This window comes from Candoia aspera, chromosome 10 (genome assembly GCF_035149785.1).
Source record: "Candoia aspera isolate rCanAsp1 chromosome 10, rCanAsp1.hap2, whole genome shotgun sequence".
Classification (NCBI taxonomy): domain Eukaryota; kingdom Metazoa; phylum Chordata; class Lepidosauria; order Squamata; family Boidae; genus Candoia; species Candoia aspera.
This window is the reverse complement of record NC_086162.1, coordinates 18,010,024-18,034,669: the sequence shown is the minus strand read 5'-3', so window position 1 is coordinate 18,034,669 and position 24,646 is coordinate 18,010,024. Positions and strand designations below refer to the sequence as shown.

At 43.7% G+C, this 24,646-nt stretch overlaps 1 protein-coding gene across 1 annotated transcript; it reads left to right on the top strand.

Annotated features, from left to right (window-relative positions):
• Window positions 1–23: 23 nt before the first annotated feature.
• Window positions 24–20,194, top strand: SCN1B (sodium voltage-gated channel beta subunit 1). Its single transcript, XM_063312025.1, has 6 exons — window positions 24–132; window positions 11,359–11,525; window positions 14,602–14,845; window positions 16,002–16,143; window positions 17,618–17,731; window positions 19,038–20,194. The coding sequence occupies exons 1-5, from the start codon at window positions 87–89 to the stop codon at window positions 17,682–17,684; spliced, it is 666 nt and encodes a 221-aa protein (XP_063168095.1). The 5' UTR covers window positions 24–86; the 3' UTR covers window positions 17,685–17,731; window positions 19,038–20,194.
• The last annotated feature ends 4,452 nt before the right edge of the window (window positions 20,195–24,646 follow it).

Below are 24,646 nucleotides of genomic sequence, written 5' to 3'. Positions count from 1 at the left end.
CTTGCTTCGAAAGGGCGGGACGAGCCCACCGGAGTGGCCCACCTCTCCGCCGAGAAGGGCGAGCACCCTCGATCCGACCTCCCAGCATGGCTGCCCCGCGCCCCACCTCGCTTCTGCTCTGCCTTGCTCTCGGTGAGTTGGACACACAGGGCGGGGTGTGTGTGGGGGGGGGGGGAGGGCGTCGGCCGGAGAACATCCGAGGTGACGGCGCGGGACCCCGGAGGGGGCAGTTGGAGCCGGGGAAAGGGCGGCCCCCCTGTCCCCACTGAAGCCTTGCCCCTCAGGGGTGTGCGTGGACGCTGGCAAGCGCTGGCCTGGTGGGCACGGCTCCTGGGGTAAGAGGAAGGCTTTGCCCCTCGCCCCCATCCCCGGGCCGTCTTTTCTCCGCGAAGGGCCTCTCGGCATGCACGGCCTGCTCCGCGTCCCGAGAAAATCCAGGTCCAGGTCTCGGAAGGGAATTCGGAGCCTCCGAGCTCCAGTAGCGGAGGATTTCTGAACGCGGTGAGCAGGTAAAGCCTCCGGGCAGGACTCGTGCGCTTTGCTCCCCTGGGCTTTTTCGTGCCAAGTGAGGGAAGAGTTCATTCCGGGATGCCCTCAGTTGAGCTCCTGGTTTTCTCTTCCTCCCTGCCAAGGTGGCACAGAGATCTCGATTCTGGGCCTGGACTTCTAGATCTGGGTGATGTGCAGGCTTGGATGGAGCTGATGCAATGGGCCCCCAAACTTTTTCTGCATCTATTATTTTTTTTGGGGGGGGGTCCACTCTAAGACTCCATTCCAGCTGCCTTAGAATCCATGCCAGGGTCTCCTCTTCACTCGGAGCTACCTGGAATTGATTGCAAAGGAATGAAGTCACTGTGGCTGGAGGTAGAAAGCAGAAACTTGAAAGATGCCTGGGGTTTGAAGGGAGCTTTGAGAGGTCAGGGGAGCCCTGCATGAGACAGAGGGGGCTTATTCCCTGTGGGGCCAAGCAGAGTTCAGAGCAAGGGCCACAAACACGGATTTCCTCTGGCCCCACAGAGAGAACAAGCTTTTGGGGTTTTCCAGAGATGGTGGATGGCAATGTCCCTGTCGTAGCTGTGCAGGGACAGAGACCTCTGCAGATGCCTCTGCAGTCAGATGGGCACAACCAATAGAACAAAGAGAAGTTTTCTTGATTCTGGAGGCAAAATGTAATTTTCACTAACTCCTACCTAGGGTGTTTTTTTTAAAAAACAATTTAAGGAAAATGAAAAATGTTTTGTACCATTCCTGTTGCCCTGGCCTGGCATTGCCAGTTCTTCCCCTCTCCTCCCTCTCTCTCAAATAATGCCCGCCTTGGGCCACCTCTTCCATCTGTTGAAGCTGCTTTGCTAGCTAAGTCTTGATGCATCTAAAGGTAGCATTCATTTTCTTGCTTTTTGTGTCTGTGTGTATGGTGGCAGGGGGGCGGCTGGGGGACAACGTCCCATTTCTTTCCTTATTTGCTGCAGTTTCCAATCTCGGTATCCTCACTGATTTCAAAGGCTGCTTGGAACTTTCTCTTTGCCAGCCCCCTGGAGGGATTAAAGTTATTTTCTGGTCCAGAAAATCACACTTCCATTCAGTGTTCTGGGGTGAAATGCTGCCTTCAGATGCCTGAGCCCTGCAGTGCACAATCACAAGGGCTGTGAGAAGAGTGTGAGACTTTTCTTCATCTGGGGAAAAAATCAGAAGGAGTCTGATTTTCCAACTAACAATTTTTATTAAAAGGCACAAGATTTCATCACCTAAAGCTCCCTCCATCAGATGCGTCTGATGCTACCAGATCCGATCAGTTGCTATCGGACTCTTGATTTTTTTGTCACCAAAAAAACCACAGGGCTTATCTAAACGGAGCTGTCCTTCTACAATGTCATCATCCTGCAAGAGCTCAAAAGTAATTAAACACTTGTACAGCATAACCCTCTCCTTCCCTGATCCAGGAATAGAATGGAAAATGTGTACAGTACTGTCAATTCCCAACTGGCTAAGCAGGGACAATTTTTAGTATCTTTCTTTCCCTCCCTCCCAGTTGCTCCTGTTTTTTTCAACCTGCAAGGTAAACCCATTGCAGATGAAGCTGATGGCCGGTAGTAACCTTTTAAAACCATCAAAGAAACTGAATGGGGATATTACAATGGCAGAGCAAGAAATAAATAAACAGCATGACATAGCATGGGACTTTAAAAACAAATCCTCTTCCGTTTAAGAGAAAAACAAAACCAGAAACACCAAGCAAAGAAGTGCGTTAAAATAAAATAAAGCACATCACCATCAGAAGGTGTGAAAGTAATTTGGCTGAAGGTCCTTCTTGAACAGTGCTTTTGAAACTTGCTGGCTGGGGAATTCTGGGAGTTGAAGTCCACACCTCTTAAAGTTGCCAGGTTTCAAAAACACTGTTCTAGAGGACCTCTGAAAAGTCTGGTTACAGTGAGAGCCATGTATTTTGTTTTATCCTGCCCTTCTTTGAGAAACTTAGAGTAGCTGTTTCATCTATCTTTGTTTCTTTGTACAATTCCTGAAAAGTAGGTTCAGCTGAGATATCATCATTTCCTCCATTCTCACCTCTTTGCCTCCCAGATGTTCTTAATCAGCCCCCTCCATATTTTTAAGCAAAACTGTTCTTCCAATTTCCTTCAGATTTTCAAAGCTTCCCTACCTGGTCACCTGCAATTGGTCTTTATTCCCCCTAGGTGAGTCATCATATATGCGACAGCTTCAGCCAAAGGACCTGGGTGTTTGATGGAAGGAAGGACAATTATATTCAGCTCTGTTCTGGAAAGTTCTAGAGTGATCTGGTTTTCTTTGTTTGCAAATAGTTTAGCAATGCTGGCATATTCTGTCAGGCCACCAGGATCTTTTACAGCTTCTCCTGCTCTAGCTGTAAGCATTTAAGGTTGAACTTCTTGTCAGAAATTCAGCATGTGTTTCATTAGAAGTGAGATTCCTTACACTTGGTGGTTCAGAAATCAGGTTGAGAAACCTGGTGGCAAGTAATGCGGTGGATGAGTTCACACTAATTAGACTTTCAGAATTGTGCCATGTCATTAAGCTAATTCATTATATTTGTTTATTCATTTATCAAATTTATATAGCTGCCCATCTCATGGATGTGACTCTGGGTGGTGTACAATAAAACAACCAGTTAAAACCAATATAAAGCAACAATTAAAAACAATTTACATACAAATATAAGACTGCAGGAGGATGGACCAGCATCCTACACACAGTGCAACCATCTTGTGGGCTCCCTATTTCCCTGGGATCCTCAAGCCTGTTGGAAGAACCAGGTTTTGAGGGATTTCCTAAATGCCAATAGGTGTTAGCCTTACCAGGTAGACCAGACAGGAAACATGACCAGATAAGCCAGTTCTACTTTATTGTAAAGCTACATTAACAGAATCTTGCAATTGTCTGAAAGTACAAATCTCCCGCCGTCTCCTTTACACCCTGAGAAACTAGGAAGGGTCCCTGCTGAGCCTCTTGCCCCACCCACTATCCAGCTGCAGGCTATGCTGTCTCTTATCTGACTGTTCCCTGAGCAGCATCTCTTTGCCCTGCCTCCCAAGGTCTTTCTCACATACCATTACAATAGGGTCAGGGCTAATCTCACCTCAAGGAGAATGATGTTCCAGAGGATGGGGGCCATGGCAGAAAAGGCCCTTCTCCTGGATCCCATAACATGCCCCTCCTGCCAGACCTGATGGGACGGGTAGATGTAACCAGGGAGAGGTGGTTCCTCAAATAACTTGAGTTCATGTCACTTTAAATTAGAAGCTGAGTGGGAAGTGAAGATGGAAGGGGGTATGGCTTGAAGCCAGAAAGGCAACATGAAGCAATTGGGTCATCTGTGCACCAGATACAACAATGTCCACCTCCTGTGAACATGTCCTGCCTCTAAAATATGCTGTATGTACTTTAGGCAACAAGCATTTAAGATTGTATAGTCAATCCTGTGCGTTATTTTTCTTTTCTTTCTGAAAGGCAGTGCTTTTGCTATAAATGGAGCCTCCCCTTCTGGTGGCAATGTATCTTTATATACCAGGTGCCATAGAGAGACCATAATTAAAAGTAGCCACTTTAATTGTCAGTTTAAAAGCTACTAGATTAGATGTACAATAATATTAACAAGACTCTTTTGTTCTTCTGTGTTGGCCTCCATGCAAAGTTACCTCCTCAGAAGGTGCAGAAATGTAGTTGCTTGCCTGAAAATGTGTCCTGCCCCTGGAATATTGCACATTCTGCTTTGATTGACACATCAAAGTATTTTTTTGGATACTGAAAGAAAGCCCCACATCAATTCTATCTAGTTGCCTCTCCTAGTCAAAAGCCAGTAATTCTATTCACTCCCAAGAATATTGGGGCAACCTGAAATTACTTAGTTCAGAAATATCCTTTGCATATGTTCCAATACAACAGGTCCCTGGTTTAAGAACGTCCCGGTTTACAGATGACTCCTAGTTAAGAAAAGACTGCCATAAAGACTGTTACATTAAAAATGCAAGTTAAGTACAACGTTTTGGGTTAAACACACAATACTACTTTGTGTATTATTGTGTTTTAAGATATTTTAGTCTATTTGGAAGTGTTTCTTAAGCATTTTTCATGCACAGAAAGGTAAAATATATACTATATACTAACGTTTGACTAACATGCTAAATAACTGTTCCAACCTACATACAAATTCGACTTAAGGATAGACTTAAGAACGGAACTCGTTCTTAAACCTGGGACCTGCTGTATATCCTGCTTTCTTCTTCCACTCTAAAACAAGTTCCAGGTTTCTGCTGCAGCTGTTCTTCAGCTCTGGGCCTGCCTCCAGCTGATTTTCTTGAAAGCATTTGGAATTAGAAGTCCCAAAGCAATAACACTGCTGAACAAATCAATGGCCTTGCTTTAGGTTGTGCGAGGCTCTTTGCAAATGACATACAAATGATATCCTTTAAAAACAGCAACCAAATGTGTAGGTGCAGATTTACACTAGGTGTGGCCCTCTCTGGCCCTGGTGTGCATCAGATGAAGATAGTGTTACATAAACCACTGAGGCTGGATGCCACCTCTTCTACGTAGGTGGGGATCTTTTGACTATACAACAATTTGTTACAGCAATAATTAATTTGTCATTAATGTTTCCAGCAGCTTAAAGCCATTGGATATCTTATCCTAGGCTTGCACTATGTAAGTTTAGTTGCCCTAAACTTGCCTGCTGTGGTCACTGGACAGCTTTGCGCAGGAATAAGTCTTCACTGGGGCTCACTGCTAGATGCACAGGAACTGCAGCCTTAAAGACCTAGAATCTATTAATACATTCAACTGGTTATATACTGAAATTACAGAGGAAGTAAAATCTTAAATAGAATACCACGTGTCTTTTTGAAGATGGGGGGCAGGGGTCATAATCATTTAAAAATCATGCCAAAGTCTGTTATTACCGTTAGCTAAGAGTGTGAGTTGTACATTCGTGGAAATGTTTGGTTTTGCATGCTCCTTAAGTGAATGCTCAACCCATTTCTAATCATTAAATTTGCAGAGCTCTAGCTCAGGTGCTGTTTCGCAGGCGGTGGGTTGGGGCCAAATGGTGCTTAGGACGGTACATTGCATTACTTGAAATCTCCCAAGATGACAATTCTGTGAAGTTCCCATAGATGTATCTGTTCCCCAGGCTCCTGAAAGTTGTGTCTCTCTGACACCTTTGCAGCTTCTGAGATCCAAAATGTGGAGGAGCCTAGGTCCATCTCTTTACAGCTCTTTGTTTGGGGGAGATCTGTTGCCAAATTAAGCAATGAGATGCATTACTGTAGCTTGTGTTACGCCCTTTCGTCCTCCTGTTTCAATGGAGGATCTGTCCTTCTCCAGAAGTTGAAGTAATTCATCTGATTACAATGTTGGCAGTTATCTTTACTATGGGAATGAATCTCGCTGGATGCAGTGAGGTTTACTTTGGAGTAAACATGCATCAGATTACGCCAGTGTTTCTCAACCTTGGCCACTTTCAGATGTGTGGACTTCAACTCCCACAATTCCCCAGCCAGCCATGGGGAATTCTGGGAGTTGAAGTCCACACATCTGAAAGTGGCCAAGGTTGAGAAACACTGGATTACTCTATGTGGCATTGCCTCGTCTTGCGGTACTTCTTATTTGTCATTAAACTGTCTCTCCTTTTAGATTCATTTGATTTTTTTTCAAAAAGGAAAACGAATCATGCAGCAAAACGTCCTTTATCGCCCTGCTTGCTGATCCATTTTTGTGACCAACATCAGCCCCTCAATGGGCAGGAGCTCACGTCTTTAGAACCCACAGTTCTAAAGGGTCACTACCAGCATTTTCATCTGCCACCCTCTCTCTGGTTGGGAGATATACCTTGATGGGATCTCCGTGCCTCCCCACAGAACAAACCTTTGATGTGATGAATATTCAAAGCATGGGATTTGCAATGAGATGCTTCAGCATGAGGTTCTGTTACTCAGTGCTCCAGAGCTGAGTTTGCCTGGGTATCCAGGTTGGCTGGAGATGTATTTGCATAGTCAAATAGAAGCATTTTCAGGGCTTCGTATCAACTACAGATAATCCTCAACTTATGGCCATCTGTTTAGCAACCACAGTTACGCCGGCACTGAAAAAAGTGAGTTATGACCGGTCCTTGCACTTAAAACTGTCACAGTGTCCCTGTGGTCATGTGATCAAAATTCAGGCACTTGGCAACTGGCATGTATTTACGACAGTTGCATGTCTTGGGGTCACGTGATCACCATTTGTGACCTTCCCAGCTGGCTTCTGGCAAGCAAAGTCAATGGGGGAAGCCAGATTGGCTTAATGACCACAGTGATTCAGTTAATAACCATGGCAAAAAAGGTCATAAAATTGGGTGTGACTCACTTAACGACTGCCTTGCTTAGCGATGGAAGCACCGGTCCCAATTGCGGTCATAAGTCAAGGACTACCTGTACAGTATTCTCAATACATCTCTACTATGTAGTAGCAAAGATTCTTCAGCAACCAAGGGAATGAGAAGACTGGTGAACCTGATCATCCCATAACTCTCAAGACAGTTATTACAGTCCCAACCATTGTTGGGCAGTTGCCATTGTTGGCATCAGCTGAAGAAAGGAAATTCAGTTCAGTAGTAGAACACTGATCCTATATGAAAAAAATCTAAGATTTAGATCATGACATCTCTGGCAGAGATTCTTATTTGAAAACCTAGAGTACTAGTATTCCTTAGTAGCTTGGCTCACAAAAAAGTACTTAAGCAGTTCAAAGGGGTTTTTTTACACTTTTATTTAGTTTTGGGGTATGAAATATAACAACCAAAATATAATAATAATAACAATGAGAACAACCACAATGATTATTCTATCCCAAAAGAAATTAATTGTAATTATTATTATACTAAATGTAATACTAATAAAAGTGAACTAAAACAGAAGGAAAAAGAAAGAAAAGGGGATCCATATAATTTTAATATAGAACTAGCTCAATTCTTTAAAGTATTATTAAATCTAGATTATATAGAAACCTATTGTTCCATCTACTCATTTTTAAAGCATAAAGACATTTTAAAAATTTATAGAAAACACTTGTCTTGAATCCATTCTTTAATATTAGGACTGTAAATTTTTATTCCAGCTGTGTTGCATAATTCTCTTTGCCAATTGTCTCTGGGCTTGGTAGAGGCAGAGTTTTTCGAAAAATGTAAGAATTGGTTACTAAGGTAGGGCATGCTTTGGAAATGACTTACAAGAAGCCCCTTGGCTGGTATATGAGTACAGTAGCTCTGTGTTATTTATTAAAGCAGCCTGTCTTTTTTGCAGATTTCTGCATGACCCTGAAAAAGAAATGTTGTTGCTCTAAGGCAGTCTTTCTCAACCTCGGCAGCTTGAAGATGCGTGGACTTCAACTCCTTGAATTCCCTAGCCAGCTTGCTGGCTGGGGAATTCTGGGAGTTGAAGTCCACGCATCTTCAAGCTGCCGAGGTTGAGAAAGACTGCTCTAAGGAGTTGACTCATCTTAAACAACTGCATTTTTTTTTCAAGTTCACGTGGGAGCCTGAAAAAAAAGATGGGCTGCTGTAATCAAGAACAGAGAGGTGCTGCCTTTGCATGAAATTGGAAGCACTCCTTTTAAAGTAAATGCAGCCCTGTCAGTTACAGACTGAGTGATTGTATTTGCGTGACATGTTGAACTGAGTTAGAGTTAACCCTCCCCCCCCCTTTTTTTTGTGCCTAATGTGTTATGTGAACCCAGCCTGTTGGGTTTTAGTTTGCAATTCTTGATTGCGTGAATAGTTATTGGTAACCAAATTAAGCATGTTGCCAAAGCCAGCAGTCATGTAGTTTCTAATGGACTAATGGTTCAACTTGGTCAAAGATAATCTGCTATATTTCTGGGGCCTGTAGTTCTGTCCCTTCTCCTTGGTTCAGTGCTTCTTCATCTTCTTTCCCTTGCTAAGTTATCACAGATGAGAAGGAGAAGCAGCAGACTCTCCCACTTGGTTTCAGTTGTTGTGTGGATTGGGCCCAAAGGAAGATGACAGCATCAAGAGTGATAAGGATGGTGAGAGGGGCAGATGAAGGCATCTGATCTGACCTGCTTTGCCAAGAACTTGGAATAAGTACTGGCCCAAGTTGCTAAGTTGTAAAGCTTCCTTACCTGGTCACCTAGAGCAGTGTTTCTCAACCTTGGCATGCTGGCTAGGGAATTCTGGGACTTGAAGTCCACATACCTTAAAGTTGCCATGGTTGAGAAACACTGATCTAGAGACAGATTTGATAAGCGAGCAGCTGTTTATGAGTCATCCCTAAAACCTATCAGTTTCTGGCATCTCAACTAACTGAGATCTACTATCCTTCTCTGCCAGGATACTCTTAGGCTGAACCACTTCCGTATCTTCGACCAAAGAGTTGCTGTTGCGCCATTGTGCTGGTTGCGGCAGCTTGTATATGTGCTGAGATTAGCAAAGACCTTGTTCTCCAGGTGTGGGATATCGCTGCTGATGCATGAAAAAAGGGAGATGGAGCCAAGGGGAGGAGGATGACCTGCCAGAGGAGAATCAGGAATACTTTGAGTCTTGCATTTGTATGCCAAGATATTTTTCAGCCACAGACAAATACCGTATCCATATGCATAAAACACAGAAGAAGTTCCATAATGCAGCAGTGAGCAGTGCAAGCACCAAAGTAACATGGTAGTAAAAAAACAAGGGAAAAGGAAGCAGTTTCAGCAATATCAATTTGCTCCAAACACTGGCAGAATTAAATACATTTCTAGATGGCACGTACAACTTGCCCAAACCCAGTTATTGGACCACTGGAAGGACACTTTTCATCTCTGCTAATCATTTCAGCAAATCTAGTGGTGCATTGGCTACAGCAGGGCTAGCCACTCTAGTGAACAAATGAATGAATTTGCATTATAGCCTTTGGCCAATCTACAAATACAATAAACCTTATTCTAGCATTTTCCAGGAGTTTTGCAACTCTCACTACCCTTTGCAGGATTGGAGTACATTTTAGGGCTGGCAGAGAAATAAAATTTGCATTTTCTTTTACTAATGTCTTTTGCTCTGCTTTTTAACAGATGGTCTTATTATTGTTCTGTATTTTATATTTTGCATTCTAATATGGCCTAATAGTTAATCAATAAACTATTATGATTACATATATCATTAGTTATTCATAAAGTTAAGAAATGCATTATATCGCTTTTTGAAGGAAAAACAAAACGCTATTAAGGTTTAAACTAAGAATACCTGGTTCACAAAATATAAATCATTGACTAGAGTTATAGGCTACGGTGAAGTAAATCAACTCTAGAAATCTAATTTCATATCAAATTGGAATATAGACTCTAAACGTTTTTTTAAGAAATTGTAGCATGAAACAAACTCACGTGTTAAATTGTAGTCCAAGAATGGTTAGAATTGAATTCTACATCAGATTTATTTTTTAAATAGGCTATTTCAGACATCGAAGCATACTCCCATAACAAGACTGATTAGCCAGTCTTCCATGGAAGGAATCAGACATGACTTGTGATAAAAAGCATATAGTATTCTTGCCACAGTGACATTGTTTATAAGCAGATAAAGGGATAATGAAGAAAAAAAGTAGGTCAGGATGCTTCTGCTTTCCATCATTCCCTCAGCTGGGGTTCTTATAGCTTCAGCAGATCAACAAGGTAGGAATTCCACAGGAGAAACTTTGCTAGATCTACCTTGTGAATTTTGAACAGTCTTGCAAGATGTGAAATATGCTGGAGGTCGGGATTAGGGCCAGCATCATCGGGCCCTTGCCAAGGTCTACAGGTCGTCCAACCACACCAGCCCTGCTGGTGTTCTCCCCTGCCCATTGTCACCAGACACTGGGACACATTGTGTTCTACCTTCGCATGGCAGCAGTGAAGAAGGTTGCAGGGAAAGCAGGGTGAATGGTACGGTGTAGAGGGAAGAGGGAATGGCCTTGAGGGACAGGAGGATGAGCCTCTGCCAAGGCAACAGTCAGATAAGAGAGGCCTGAGCCTGGGACAAGAAGGTAACATGAGTAAATGTCTCAGACAAGGCCCTCCCTAGTTCACACAAAGATGGAGAGAGGGAGGGGGAAGTGCATTCAGACTGGCAAGATGCTGTTACTATAACTTTACAATAAAAGTAGTATCAGTCTACATGACTTTGGTTTCCTGTCTGATCTACCTCGGAGGGCTGACGGGGGGATAGTATTGAGGAGAAGATGCAGGGGAATATTCTGAGATGGTCATGCTCCATGTGGATCCCACCCTCCCCTGTGCAGAAAGGATCACTGCTTGGAAATAAACAATGACACGCACCTGAGCTTGAAAAGGTATGGGAGAAAGATTACACCATCTGAAGGGAACCCAGCACATTTATTTCAATGTAATAAGTCAGGTACAGTGGGAGGGAAGTTAAAACTCCATACTGTTTTTACTGATTTTTTTTTAAGTATTTTTCATCTTTCTTTTTTCTTTTTCTCTCTTTTTGTTTGCAAGATCATGGGCATTTATTTTAGGAATAATGATGAATAATGGTGATGCCAATATAAGTATTAAGGTTTAGCATTTTGTAGTGATTTTTGATCATTTCCTAAGATGGTACAATGATTCTAATTTTATATATTCAATCAATTATTTAATCAATGACGTGATGAATTTTAAATTTTACGACAACTGTACGCTCTCCGTTTATTTACTGGTACTTTGCACTTTTTAACTTTTTTTTCCTTTTACATAGTCATTTATTTTGTTCCTTAAATGTTTTAAAATAGGCAGAAAAAGAGGATGTAAAAACTGGAGACAGGCCAGGAGTTTTGATGCCACCTGAGTGTAATTTTTCTGATTTGTCCCTTTCAGTGACCTTGTGCCAAGGCGGCTGTGTGGAGGTAGATTCAGGAACGGAGGCTGTGCGTGGCAAGTCTTTCAAGATCCGTTGCATCTCGTGCAAAAAGCGCAGTGAAACGGAGGCAGAAGCCTTCACTCAGTGGTTCTTCAGACAGGAGGGGACAACCGACCTGATCAAGGTGTGTGCTGGGGCAAAGAACGAATATTTTGGAAGAGCACTAGCTATGCGCTCCTTGGCTGGAAAAAAAAATCTAGATTTATGTTCTGCCAAGTGTCCGAGCAGTGATCAGGTGCTCAAACAATTGGTTCTTTTAGATCCAGAGACAATAAGCACGCCAGTGGATAAAGAAACTTTCAGCTTTATTGTAAACTTAAGCAAACAGTTAAACAGGAACACAGTTTAAACCAGAAATACAGTTTAGGCAGATTAAACAAAAGCATAAAAAGCATAGCATAAAGAAAGAAATCATAACATACCTAAGCAAGTTGATACCCAGTCCCTTTTATGTTGCCAGGAGCCTCCTGACCAAGGCAACAGGGATGCCCCGAGGGTGGCAAAATTGTTCTACAGCACCCAGAGCACTGGATCTGTCCAGAAGCTCCCAAACCCCAAAAGCAAGCCCAGGAGGTTTTATCAAAGTCTGGCCTTCAAACCTCGTGACTGTGTTTCCGTGGTTGCAGGCTATGAAATCTGACCTTGACTAGGAAGCTTCCTAAGGCCCCAAAACACCTGTCTATAACATCATCCAAAAGCCTGGGAAGTTTTACAGATAAGCTAGTGCTTAACAAAACAATCTGGGGGCTTTCTCTTATCTCTCCCCTCCTCCTTCACACTCTCTGGAGGGCTGTTGGAGGAGTGGGCTTGTGCTTACAAAAAACAATCTTGTGGTTTTATCTCCCCCCTCCTCATGCCAAACAGAAATTAAAAAAAGCCAATTAAACATCAGCATAACTCAACATAAACTCTAATCTTCTTTGTGTGAGGGAGAAAATCAACATATGTCACTTAACTCCTCAAAATAACAAAGATCTTCTGCATATTTCCACTACAATTTATTCAGAGACCAACTGGGTTGCTTCCGAAATAGTAAATACATTCATATGTGCATGCATGCCAAATAAAGGGCTATTTACAACTAATTTGAGGTGGGGAAGGAAGAGCAAGACAAAAATATCCACCCTTCTATGTCATTAGTGCATGGCTGGGCACCACGACCCATGAATTGTGGATGACACATCCAGGTTTCATTGTACTTTTCAGCAAAATGTGTAAAGCAAAACCACAAGAACACACTAGCTGCAGGTCCCTTGGTCTTTCTTCTGCCACCCCTTCCCTCTTCTTCTTTCTCCCTCTGTCTCTAGGGGGCTGTCAGATAAGGGGCAGATCACCAGAGATCTGAACTGATCACTTGCAGAGGACTTTTGACATCAGGCCAAAAGCTGCTTTCCGCCTTAGGGCTGCAGGATGTCTGTCCTGGGTTTAGCCAATAAATTGATTGTTCACTGCAGCTCTCACAGGCCTAGGCTCTCTCCTTTTTAAAGAGCTTGCATAATGAACACAGGCACTCTTCATTTCCTACCTGGTGGCAGTACACACCTCCACTTCCAATGCCCAGTTATTAAGGGTGTGGCTTTTGTCCTTTCCTTATGGACAGTTGTGATTTTGAGAGTACTCTGTGTTCCAGTGACTTTGTTCCGGGGGCGATGTTTTGCCACCTGCATCTCGGGTTAACCACTCCAGCAGCACCTGTATGTGCAGGTCTTCTGATGAGAAAACAGCATACCGAACTGTCCTTATTTGGGGTAGGGGTCCAGTGGGAGCAGAAGGATGCAGGTCAGTTGCATAGAAGTTATCCCATTTGCCTCTGGGTCAGCATTTCTTGCTTGGCAGCTTGCAAATGCGTTGGACAATTCCCAACTCTGTCATAAGTTTGGCCTTTCTTTACTTACTTGCAGAAGGAGAAAGACGACTCGGCTTCCTTTGGCTCTGGATCCATCTCTGCCCATCGCTTGACAGAAAACAGATTTCTTTCCCCCCTGCTCTAGAGCAACAGTCTTGGATCCATCTGCAGTTCTTTAATCTCACCCCTGATAAACCTGCAGTTTGATCGCCACTTCCCTGGAGGCAAAGCCTGCTACATTTAGTGGGTCTTTATCATGATTTTACACGTGCAGGATTGCAATGTTAATTATATTCTCCCGGGATCATTTTTATGCTTTTGTCAAGAGAGGACAAGGTGGAATAGTCTACTGCCATTTTAACAATGGCCCAGAGCAGAGGGTGACTCTTGTTGCTGCTTACCACACAGAGATGGGAAAAATGATTCCTTCTCTGTAGTTATTAGAAATAACCAGTGCTTTGACCCTCCTTTTGAATGTGGGCTTTCTTGTGTAAGGTAAGCAGTAACCAAAGGAAAGCAATCAGGCCACCAAGAAGACATGCAGGGTTTGATCTGGTTAATCTTGGATGGGAGATCACCAGGATATAAACTAGATTGGAAAGATTAAAAAAAAAAAGTACAGCCATGCAGTCACCAGGAGTCCTACTTTACCTTTACAGTAAATGGGATGCCATTGGTGCAGCCTGCCTAAGATCAGGTATAACCCACCATTAGACCCCACATATCAGATGAAGTCAGATATGGGGGAATTGCTAATTGGAGGCTCCTAGAATGGACCTGTCTTCTTCCGAGGGCTTGCCAGAGAGATTTTGTTTTAAGGTGCAAGAACAAAGGGATGGACCTTTTCACTCCACATCCAGAACAGGCTGCAATGGCCATTGAAAATAACTCTTGGAAATGGTCTTCTACTGCACCTGAAGGCAGCAAGGTAGTTCAGAAGATTTAAGGAAGATTGTCTTGCAAAAGAGGGGAATGGCCTGGGACTCAGAAGAAACGGCTGGAGAGTTGTCTTGGCTGTGCCTCCCACTGCAGCATTTGCTACCTGAGGCCATTATTTTACTTTACCTAATAGAAGGGCCAGATCCATCTTTTTCTTCCAGTTAACATAGGACACAAAGTGGATCTCTCAGAAGAACTTTGTAACTTGTGTACTTTTTAAACTGTCTCCTAGTTTGCCCAAAATTGTCTTCTCCAATCTGCCGCCAGAGATGGCTGCCTCAGCTTGACTCACAATATACTACTTCTAATCATCATCATCATCATCATCATCCTATTATTACTGAATGGCTGTGTTTTTCTGCATGCAATACTGTTTCTCCTGGTTCTGACTGGGTCCTCTCCATCTTCTCTCCAGATCCTTCAGTATGATCCCTATGATAAGCTCACTGTGTATGATCCTCGCTTTGAAAATCTAGTGATGTGGAATGGCACCAAGAACATTGCAGATTTGCAGGATGTCTCCATTTTCATCCTGAATGTGACTTCAGAACACGCAGGGGAGTACATCTGCAGTGTCAACCGCACACTCCATTTTGCCAATGAGTTCTCCCACAACATCATGATCAACAAAACAATCCACATTGATGTGGTTGGAAAAGGTAAGCACAAAGCTGGAGCTCAGAGACTGTGGAACATGCAAGGGTACCTTAGCATGTTGTAGGCCATTGGAGAGTTTAAACATCAGACTCCCCATGGATCAGAGCATCTTCTTAACCATCTTGTTTCCCACAGTGTCCAATCTGGCAGTGTCAGAACTTATCAAAGCCCACATTCCAACAACAGGCAAAAACAACTCCAGTGTGAGTGAAGTCAGAAACAAGGGGTGGGTTCTTGCCTTACTTCCAACAATGAGCATAACCAGGATGGATGTAGCCAGAATCAAAATAAGGAGAGCCACAGATAGAGTAGGTGTAATAGTTTGTTCTTAGACTGGTAAAAATTCAGGAGATTTTTATGTAGGCAGCCAGCTGCAAACTTCTCCACTGAAAATGAGAAGATCCAGCTCCTTGCTGGATCTAGAAGACTGTCAGGAAATAAAACAAAGTCTGCACCTTAGAAGAAATAATTCAAATGGTAGAATTCTTGTTGCAGATAGTCCTTGACCTACGACCACAATAGGTAGTGGAAAATTTGTCGTTAAAACGGTGTGGTCTTTAAGCGAGGCATCACATGACTGCACCCAATTTTATGACATTTTTTGCAGCAGTCGTTAAGCAAATCATGTGGTTCCCCATTGATTTGCTTGTTGGAAGCCAGCTGGGAAGGTTGCAAATGGCGATCATGTGACCCTGGGACGCTGCAACAGTCGTAAGTACGTGCTGGTTGCCAAGCGCCCGAATTTTGATCGTGGGGATGCTGTGACAGTCATAAGTACAAGGACTGATTGTAAAGCACTTTTTTCAGCCCTGTCATAACTTCAAACAGTCACTAAATGAATGGTCGTAAGTCGAGGACTACCTGTAACTCCATTCTGTTCATCTTAGTAAATCTGGTTAAAGAGAACTCTGAGAATAATGACTGGAAAGAATCACATTCAGCTTTCGGTATCTGCCCAAGAACCCAGTAGTAGGTGGATTCACTTCCAGATGAAACTAGGTCATTGTCTGCATATGGTCCATGAGCCACAGATTCCAGAAACCTCAAAATCCATTGCCATTCTGGCAAAAAGGGGCCCAGAGCAATCAAATTTAGCGAAACACGGATGTCAGTCTATACTTCACATCGCCCTATCCCTGTCTTCCCTTTCATTCATAGCCAATCAGGATATGGCATCTATTGTCTCCGAAATCATGATGTACGTTCTCATTGTTGTCCTGACCATCTGGCTGGTAGCTGAGATGATCTATTGCTACAAGAAGATTGCTGCAGCGACAGAGGCAGCTGCTCAAGAGAATGCGTAAGGAGAGTGGGTTAGGGCAGGAAAAGAAGCGGGGGGGGGGTCAACGTGGGGGTTCCACATTTGAACGGCTCTCAAGAGGCCCAGTTGTGGGTGAGCACAATGACCCTTCTCTCTGTGTTGAGTGGCTGTGAGCTACCCGGTGCCATTGAATAACCCATAACGCTCTAGGACGATGCTACCAATTGTGTATGATGAATACTGATGAGCAGCCAGACATTACAGTGAAAGAAAGGTCCAAGCTGATCCTGACATCAAGCATTACTCCTGGCAGTTTCCAAGGCTGTTGGTGTCAGCCCAGCAAGGTAGAGCAGACCACGAAACCAATGCCATGTAGGTCAGGACTAACAACTATAGTCATGAAATCTTGCGAGTCTGAATGTGCGTCGCCCTCCCTTAGTTTATCTTTGGGTGAACTAGGGAAGGGTCTGTCTGAGGTGTTTTCTCAAACTAGTTTCTTGGCCTGGGCTCAGGCCCCTCTTATCTGACCGTTGCCTTGGTAGTGGCTCTTCCCCCTGTTCTTCAAGGCCCTTCCCTGTTCCTTCTACACTAGGGGTCTGCACTGGGTAGGGCTGAGAAGGGCCGGTGGATGGTTAGGTGGGGACCCCGTAGGACAGGAAAATCACTGTCGCATGTGTGACTGGGAAGGAGGGAAAGAGCTTGTCCAGTAAGAGGGGTGGTATATTTGTTTTCTTTTGTAAATTGGTGACATAGCCAGGATATATATATATATTTGCATTTCTCCATCATCATCATCATCATCATCATCATCATCATCATCATCATCATCATCATCTCCTCCTCATGCTCATCTCATTGCTTCACCGCTTTTCAGGGTCAAAACCTTTCCTCCAATGGCTTGTGATTGCAAGCAACCATTTGCAGAGGCCTGGGGTTCACGTTTACTTAAAATTGTTTGGTTATTAAGCAGCTTCTGCACAAGGAAATTATGGGAGCTTTGGCAGGCCTGAAGTGTCTTACAAGCTTCTGGAGGGAATTGAGTCAAGCTCAACTCCTGGAGACTTGATGGGCCATGAATCCTGGCTTGATCATATGCCCTACCCATTTTGCATCCTCACCCTGTCTGTTGTGGTCCTTACCTTTCCATAAATCCCTAGTACTGCAACTGTTGCCCATCCTTCTCTAAGGCATATTCTGCTGCTTACGTTCCTGATTCACCCTCCTTTCACTCGTCTACCATGACATCATGCAATGAACTGGCTTATCACTAGTTTTACCTCCCTCATCACGGGGAGGCGGTATTCTGGGCCTGCAAACCTAGTCACTTGATCTTACTGGGATACCAGAGCACACCAGGATTTTTCGAAAAGATATTGAACGCGGGCTCAGCATTTGGTCATGGTGAAACTCCAGCAGCTACCCCAGGGTGCTTTGTATCGTGTGAGGGAGGGGTGGGAAAGGCAAGCTAAACACCGTTTGCAAAGTATGCCCATGTCTTTCTATGCCCTAACAGCTCCGAATACTTGGCCATCACGTCAGAAAGTAAAGAAAACTGCACAGGGGTGCAGGTAGCTGAATAGCCCGTGCCAGGCCGTTGACGGGCACTGGGATTCCTGGTTTTTATAAGGTATTATTGTTACCATCATCATCATCCAAATGAATATCATAGTCTAACTGGGTGTTGATTGCAATGATCTGGATCCTAAGAGTCGTGGAGGTATCCCCATAAAATGTACTGTATGCTGTTCTTTTGCAAAATAGGGGGTTTCAAGTCCAGGAAGGTTAACATTTCTAAACACTGGGTAGATTCTTCTGGTATTGCATCAAGCGCTCCAACAACAATTGGAATAACTATTGATTTATGATTATTGTTGTTGTTATGTAATTCCCTTCTGAAGAACGCTCAGGAAATGCTGGTGGTTTAGGATTGATTCAAGCTTTATCCAAAACCCTAAGACTTATCCAAATATCGTAATATGTATGTAGTACCTATTAATATTATTATTATTATTATTATTAATATCAATGGCACCTGGTGCTTTGTAAAGTACAATAGTCAGAGATGTCTTTGTCTCAAGTGGTTTGCAATCCAAATTTAGTCTGGGAGCAGTGAGATAACAGAGAAATGCCACTCCCATCTTTGCAACTGACTTCTCACCCTTCCATCAGTTGACACTGTTGGAGAGGATTTTGGTTGACTTCTGAAAGAGAAAATGGATCCAAATTTTCTCACTGTTCTCCCCATCAAAGTTAAACAGCAATAAAAAACTCCAGCTAAATCTGATTTGACGCAATGTACACTTAAATTTCACTCAAATACATGGACTTAATCATTCTGAAAAACTGGAGGTAGCACCTTTTCCAACTAGCAGATTCTATGAGAAGGCGTCAGCTAACGCAGCTGTCCTCCTACAGTGGTAATCATTCGAAGTAAGTTTCTCCTTCTGTCACATTGAACATCACCACTTGGAGGTGACATTTCAGAGGTGTTGGGAATCACGCTTGGGGCTTTCAGGGTCCACAAGTTGTGTTCTCCTGGTTGAACAGCAAGAAGGTGAGGTGGGTACAACCGATTGCCTTTCCCCTCTTCCTTCTCCAGAAGATACCACCAGGCTAGGACGAACCTCAGTGATGTCATATGTGCTGTGATGTCATAGTGTCAATGACACGGTATCAACAACCCGTTTCACATCATTTACATGAGGATATCAGGACACATGTGATATTGCTCCCCTGCAGATGGAAAGGGGACAAGATTTTAGCAGCTGGTCCCCAGTGACCCAAGGCCCTTACTGGTGGTCCACTAACAATGACCCCAGCACCAGACTTGTGAAACTCCCCATTCCCAGGCCCCAAAGAGGCATCAGGTTGAATCTTAGGTTAGCTTTAGGCCATCAGGGTGATCTAATGCTGCGTTATTCACCATGTTCCAGGGATGAGGCTTTGACAAGGTGTGGAGAAGAGGCAACATGACTCAGCAGAGCCATCAGCAGCCCCAAGAAGAAGTGAGCTGGAGCCAAGCAGCCCCTCCCCCCACTGCACGGCCCTTTTCCTTAATGAAAGCATGCTATTTTTAATAACAGAGCTCTGCATCCAAGCCAGCCGCTCAGTGACAGACATGCAAATTTTTATGGGGAAGGGTGGGTTTCTCCAGGCAGGCCCCCCCGCTCTTTTAGACCCAGTTTTTCACCTTCCAGAGTGGGAATTGCCCCTGCCCTTAGCATGACGAGAACGCGGCATGGCGGCTTGCTCACGTAATGCAAAGCTTGGGGTCCTCTCCCGCGGTGGCCCCTCAGGCCGGCCGGAGGCCTCTTTCCTTTATGAGCACTTGCGCTTTCTGATGTTTTGCACATTTTCTTGCGCTTCGAGTTCTTTCGGTTACTTCGCAACCAGCACTTTCGATGGGTCTGAGGAGAGGATCCTGCCTTTTTCTCCTACGGGTCAAGATGGATCTGGACTTCTCAGTGGCCACAGCCAGCAGTGGGTTGAGTGGAGACTGGGTTGAAGACCACCGCCTAATTGTTCCTAAGCCATGGAGGGAATGCTAAGAGGCGAACACTGTCCTAACTCTGTTGTTGAGTGAACTCTCTGGTGCAGGTGTGGATGCGAATTGTGCCACCCGATGGCCGTTCCTAGCACAGGCATCATTCATCTAATTTTCTGCCAAGGTTTCCTTCTGAGCTGGCAGGCTGGCAATGCATGTATTGAAGATCTTTGCAGAGGAGAGACGCCTTGGGATAGAAATCAGATGGAAGAGGAGACTGTTGCTTCTGTGCCTCTGTACTGGAGATGTGTGTTGTCATGGTGCCCTTCGTTGGGCCTTGGTGGCTGAGCTTGGCCTTTGAATTGGTGCAGACCAACCATCACAGCAACGCCATCACCCCATTGCCCTCCTCCACGTTTTTCCCCTCCTGGATCCAGCCAGGCCATTTTGGCTCGTTGGAGGATACCATGCCCGCCCCTCTGCTCAGATCCCCTCCTCTGAGCTGGTCCTAGGAACCAGCACAGAACTCTCCAGGGCTGGTCCTAGGAACCAGCTGCCATCACAATCAAATAGGGTTTGTTCATAAATAAAGATGATTGAATTTCACCTGCTCTGGCTCACCAGTGTCATTCCTGTGATGAGTGTGATGGAGATGTGCGACTACAACTTCTGGATGGTCTAAGTAGGGGATGAAGAGATGCGTATTTTCAGTGGAAGGAGTGGAACAATGATGAGACAGGTGTTTCCTGATAGAGAAGCTCTTTGAATTCACCCCGCTGTGACTGACAAATAAAATTTGCTTATTTAAATAATATTTACTCTGCCTTACAGGTAGTCCTTGACTTACAACCATTTGTTTAGCGACTGCTTGAAGTTGAAAAAAGTGACTTACAACTGGTCCTCACACTTACAACTGTCACAGCATCCCTACAGTCACGCGATCGGAATTCAGGTGCTTACAGGGGTTATAGCATTCTGGGGTCACATGATCACCATTTGCAACCTTCCCAGCCGGCTTCCGACAAGCAAAATCAATGGGGGAAGCCAGATTTGCTTAATGACTGTGGTGATTCACTTAACAACCACAGCAAAAAAGGTCATAAAATTGAGTGTGACTCACTTAACAGCCTCCTCACGTAGCAGTGGAAGTTCAGGTACCAATTGTGGTCTACCTGTATTGCCACTTACCAATGAATAAAAAGAGAATCCCTGCCTTCCAGAGTAAAAAGAGAATGGGAATAAATACCAGCTCTTGACTCAGCCATGAATTCCTACCCTATGCTGCTTCAGAGGATCGTGAGCATTATAATGTGGGGTGAGAGCCATTCAAAAAAATAAAATTCAGGAGTGGGTTACCAGCTACAATAGTTAGGGTCCTTCTTGGCCTTTTGTAGAAGCATAGTTAGTTCTGGCCCAGACAGACCAATAACGTGGCTCGGCATAAAGTATCTTCACTGACTCTGTAGAAGCTGGCATTTATTTTAGTACAATTTAGTTTTAAGATAGGCAAAGAATGTGATTTCTACTGTGATTTCTACTTTCTGCTAAAATTAGGATCCACCCAAGAGTCAGGACTGGAACCAAGTAGGCAAACTACTTGAAATTAATTTTGAACTTGAAATTAATTCTTAGCTGAAGGACGGTTAGGTAGCCATCCTGAAAGAATTCTGGCCACTGCAGAAATGAAACAAAGAGCGAACTCTGCTGCCAGAATCAGTGTTTTGGCCTCTTTCTCTTGCCTGCCCTGTGCGCATGGCTGTCTAGCCCCCAGTTTAGCAAGAGAGGGTCGGCTTCCCGCTGTCCCTGGTTTGCGCAATGCCCAGTTTTGCTGTCATGCTTTCCATAGACTATATGAGAACTACTCTTAACAGCTAACTTGATGAGGGCACCTTATCATGGGTCAACCCTCCTATATCCTTACAATAACCCTGTGATGTAATTTAGGCAGAGGGAGCAAAAGGCATTATGTCATGCAAAATAAATGACGCCAAGGTTAAAACCGGTAAATGGATCTTAGAGAACCAGCTTAGTGTAGTGGTGAAGGCACCAGGCTAGGAACTGGGAGGCCGTGAGTTCTAGTCCTGCCTTGGGCATGAAGCCAGCTGGGGGACCTTGGGCCAGTCACTGTCTCTCAGCCCTAGGAAGCAGGCAATGGCAAACCACTTCTGAAATCTTGCCAAGAAAACTGCAGGGACTTGTCCAGGCAGTTGCCAGGAGTCAAAAACTGACTTGAAGGCACCCCCCCCCACAAAAGAAAAGTGGGGGGGAATCTTAACCAGCATTGGCAAACTAGACTTGAGGTACTTGGATCTTGCAGAATGCAGTTTTCTGGCACCATCTGGTGGCAATTGTCCAAAGCATGCTTGTGAGTCAGGAAATGAAGCCTTTAAAAAAAAAGCATATTTTGCCATCCTCAAAATCCATAAAATGGCTCCATAAACGTTCCTAGTAAATAACTTTGCATAACACACTAGCTACATTTTCACACACATTACTAAGCTGAGTTTTAGCCTTGGCTTGGCGGCTTTTGTTTTTGGAGGATGGTTTGGAGTATGAATCCACACCCTTTGGTTACAAACTGGTTTTGGATATTGTGCAATCAAAGTAACTCATAATCAAAGCAAAATTTATTTATGGCCCAAGACCCAACACTATAAAGACCAGCATACAACACAATAACTATAAAAGAAAATTTTAAAATGGCAAGAAAATCCTAAAGCAATGAGCAGCTGACAGTAATTCAGTAACCAGTTTAAACATTATGTGAACTTATCCATTGTATAGAATAGGGTTGCATGGGAATTTTTCTTAAATCCCAGTGGTCCCCCTTACACTTGAATTCCCCATGTTGATACTAGATAAATCAGATTAGATTGCAATTCACCAGCCAATATGAATTGTCTTTGCTTGCCCTTATTCAAGCTCTGGTCTATTTTATTCAGCTTCAGTCCACACCATCAACCTTAAGAGATTCTCTTTGAAAAAAAATTTGGCTGCTAAAGAAAATCCAGTGTTTCCTTCAGCCAGGGGGAAATTGGCTGGATAGGAAATGGTTTTCTTCTTGCTGATACACATACCAAAGGAAGTAAAAACATTTATTATCTTTTTTAGTAATTTTAATTCTTACCAGGGAACTAGGGACAATTAAGGGCCAATTCAACACTAGTCCTACCTGTACCTTAGTCAAACTGATCAAGGAAAGTAGAAAATGGACTGAATTTGTAATCATTTAAAAGGATCTTTGGTATTTGTAATTTCCTTAGGAAGGGAATACAGTGATCTACTTAACAGATAATTTTTAAATGTACAGCTAATAAGTAGTTTAGTATGTAGAAATAGTAATTCATACTATACAGGACATGCAAATCCTTTCAGAGTGAAGGAGAGATAGCTGTTCATACAGCTCAATACAGTATAGATCAGGGTTTTTCAACCAGGGTTCTGTGGCACCCTTGGGTTCCAAGAGAGGTTACCAGGGGTTCCCTGAGAGATTACGATTTATTTTAAAAAATATTTCAAATTCAGGCAACTTCACATGAAAGAGAAAAGTTTCATTCTTTGTTTTTAGTTTAAGAACACTGTTCATGCATAGATACAGGCCCACCCATGAAATGAAAATAATAATTTTGTAAGTTCTGGCCTGAATGTGCAGGGGTTCCCCAAGGCCTGAAAAATATGTCAAGGGTTCCTCCAGAGTCAAAGGTTGGTATAAAGAATATATAAAGCAAGAGAGCAGGGCCATCTGATCAAATCTGTATGTAACAAGCAGGGCCAGGCCAATCTTTGGCCGATTACAGCCTTCTATTCATAAATCTTTGCTGGCAGGAGGTGTGATCATTGGGTCCAAGGGCCCCTCCTAGGCCTGTAGTGGTTTGTGACCTTTTTGGTCACTTTGCTAATTTGGCAGGGTTAAGTTTGCAAATATAGTACATAAAACTGTTCTCAAAATGTGAGGTTTCATACTGAATAGAAAAAGGGAAGGAAGAGTATTTCAGATAATAAAGTATATAAGGTAGCCACCAAGAATAATGGTATGTCAGATCTGAAACCTGGCCCATCATTATTGGTGAAGAAGGGCTTTCTCTCACCAGCTTTTGCCGTTTCTTGATCATCACACTTCGTAGCAGATGCTTATGCTCTATAGACCTGACCTCCATTCATTAGGCCATACCTTAGATCTGTGGCCTCCCCCAATCAGCAAATAATGGCATCTCATGAGAACCATCTCAACATTTCCCTGCCCAGATGCTAACTTGAACATACTTCTTGGCAGTGAGGCAAATACATTATGTTAGACGAAAGAGCTTGGCCATGGGGAAGGGCATTGCTAGTTAATATTAAGCACCGTGTGCAGCCTGTTTTAATTACACGGACTGCTAATTGTGGAAAAGCAATGCCTCCTGGGTGCTAAATAGCTCTGAAGTGTAAGCAATTTCTGCTTCTTTCTTCCCCTCCCTGCATCTCCAAGTTTCCAAGCTGCCTTACTGTTTTCTCTCATCCTTTGCATTTTCTCAGTTCCCTCCCACCTCTGGGCAGGTGAATTGCCCATTCATGAGGCCCTCCGCAGCCATGAAAACAACCATAACATTCTTTGGGTCACATTCCAGACTGTAAGTAAACTGCATAGCACAAACTAAAGTGGGGTGACAGCCATGCTAGTAGTACAAATCAAGGAATTGCACAGTTACTATGCATTTTAAAAAAATAAAGACAACCTGACCCCCACCAATTAAAAGAAAAGCTTTAATTTAGCTTCTCTGACTCAAAAATGTGTCCTCTGTTCCTGAATTTATCAATGTACATGCATTTACATCTACATCATCTACATCAGTGGAAACTTGGCTTAATTGCTCAGTCTTCAGGAGCATCCACAAAGGATTTAAGAAGTCAAGATGGAGTTGGCAATTGACATGGAACTTACTGAGGAAGAAAAGCAATACTTGCACCAATGTTGGGGTTCAATGTGTAGTTGGGGTTCAATGTATAGCTGAGAAAAGATGGAGTTGGCAACGGTGTGCTTGAAGCCCTGCCTCTTTTTTATATGTGTCACAGGGTGGG

What these genes read in the sequence shown, in the direction of transcription:
- SCN1B (XM_063312025.1), top strand. Translation starts at nt 87, where the DNA reads ATGGCTGCCCCGCGCCCCACCTCGCTTCTGCTCTGCCTTGCTCTCG. An exon ending in GGACAACCGACCTGATCAAG is followed by an intron (nt 11,526 to 14,601) that starts GTGTGTGCTGGG and finishes TCTTCTCTCCAG; the next exon opens with ATCCTTCAGTATGATCCCTA. An exon ending in CATTGATGTGGTTGGAAAAG is followed by an intron (nt 14,846 to 16,001) that starts GTAAGCACAAAG and finishes TTTCATTCATAG; the next exon opens with CCAATCAGGATATGGCATCT.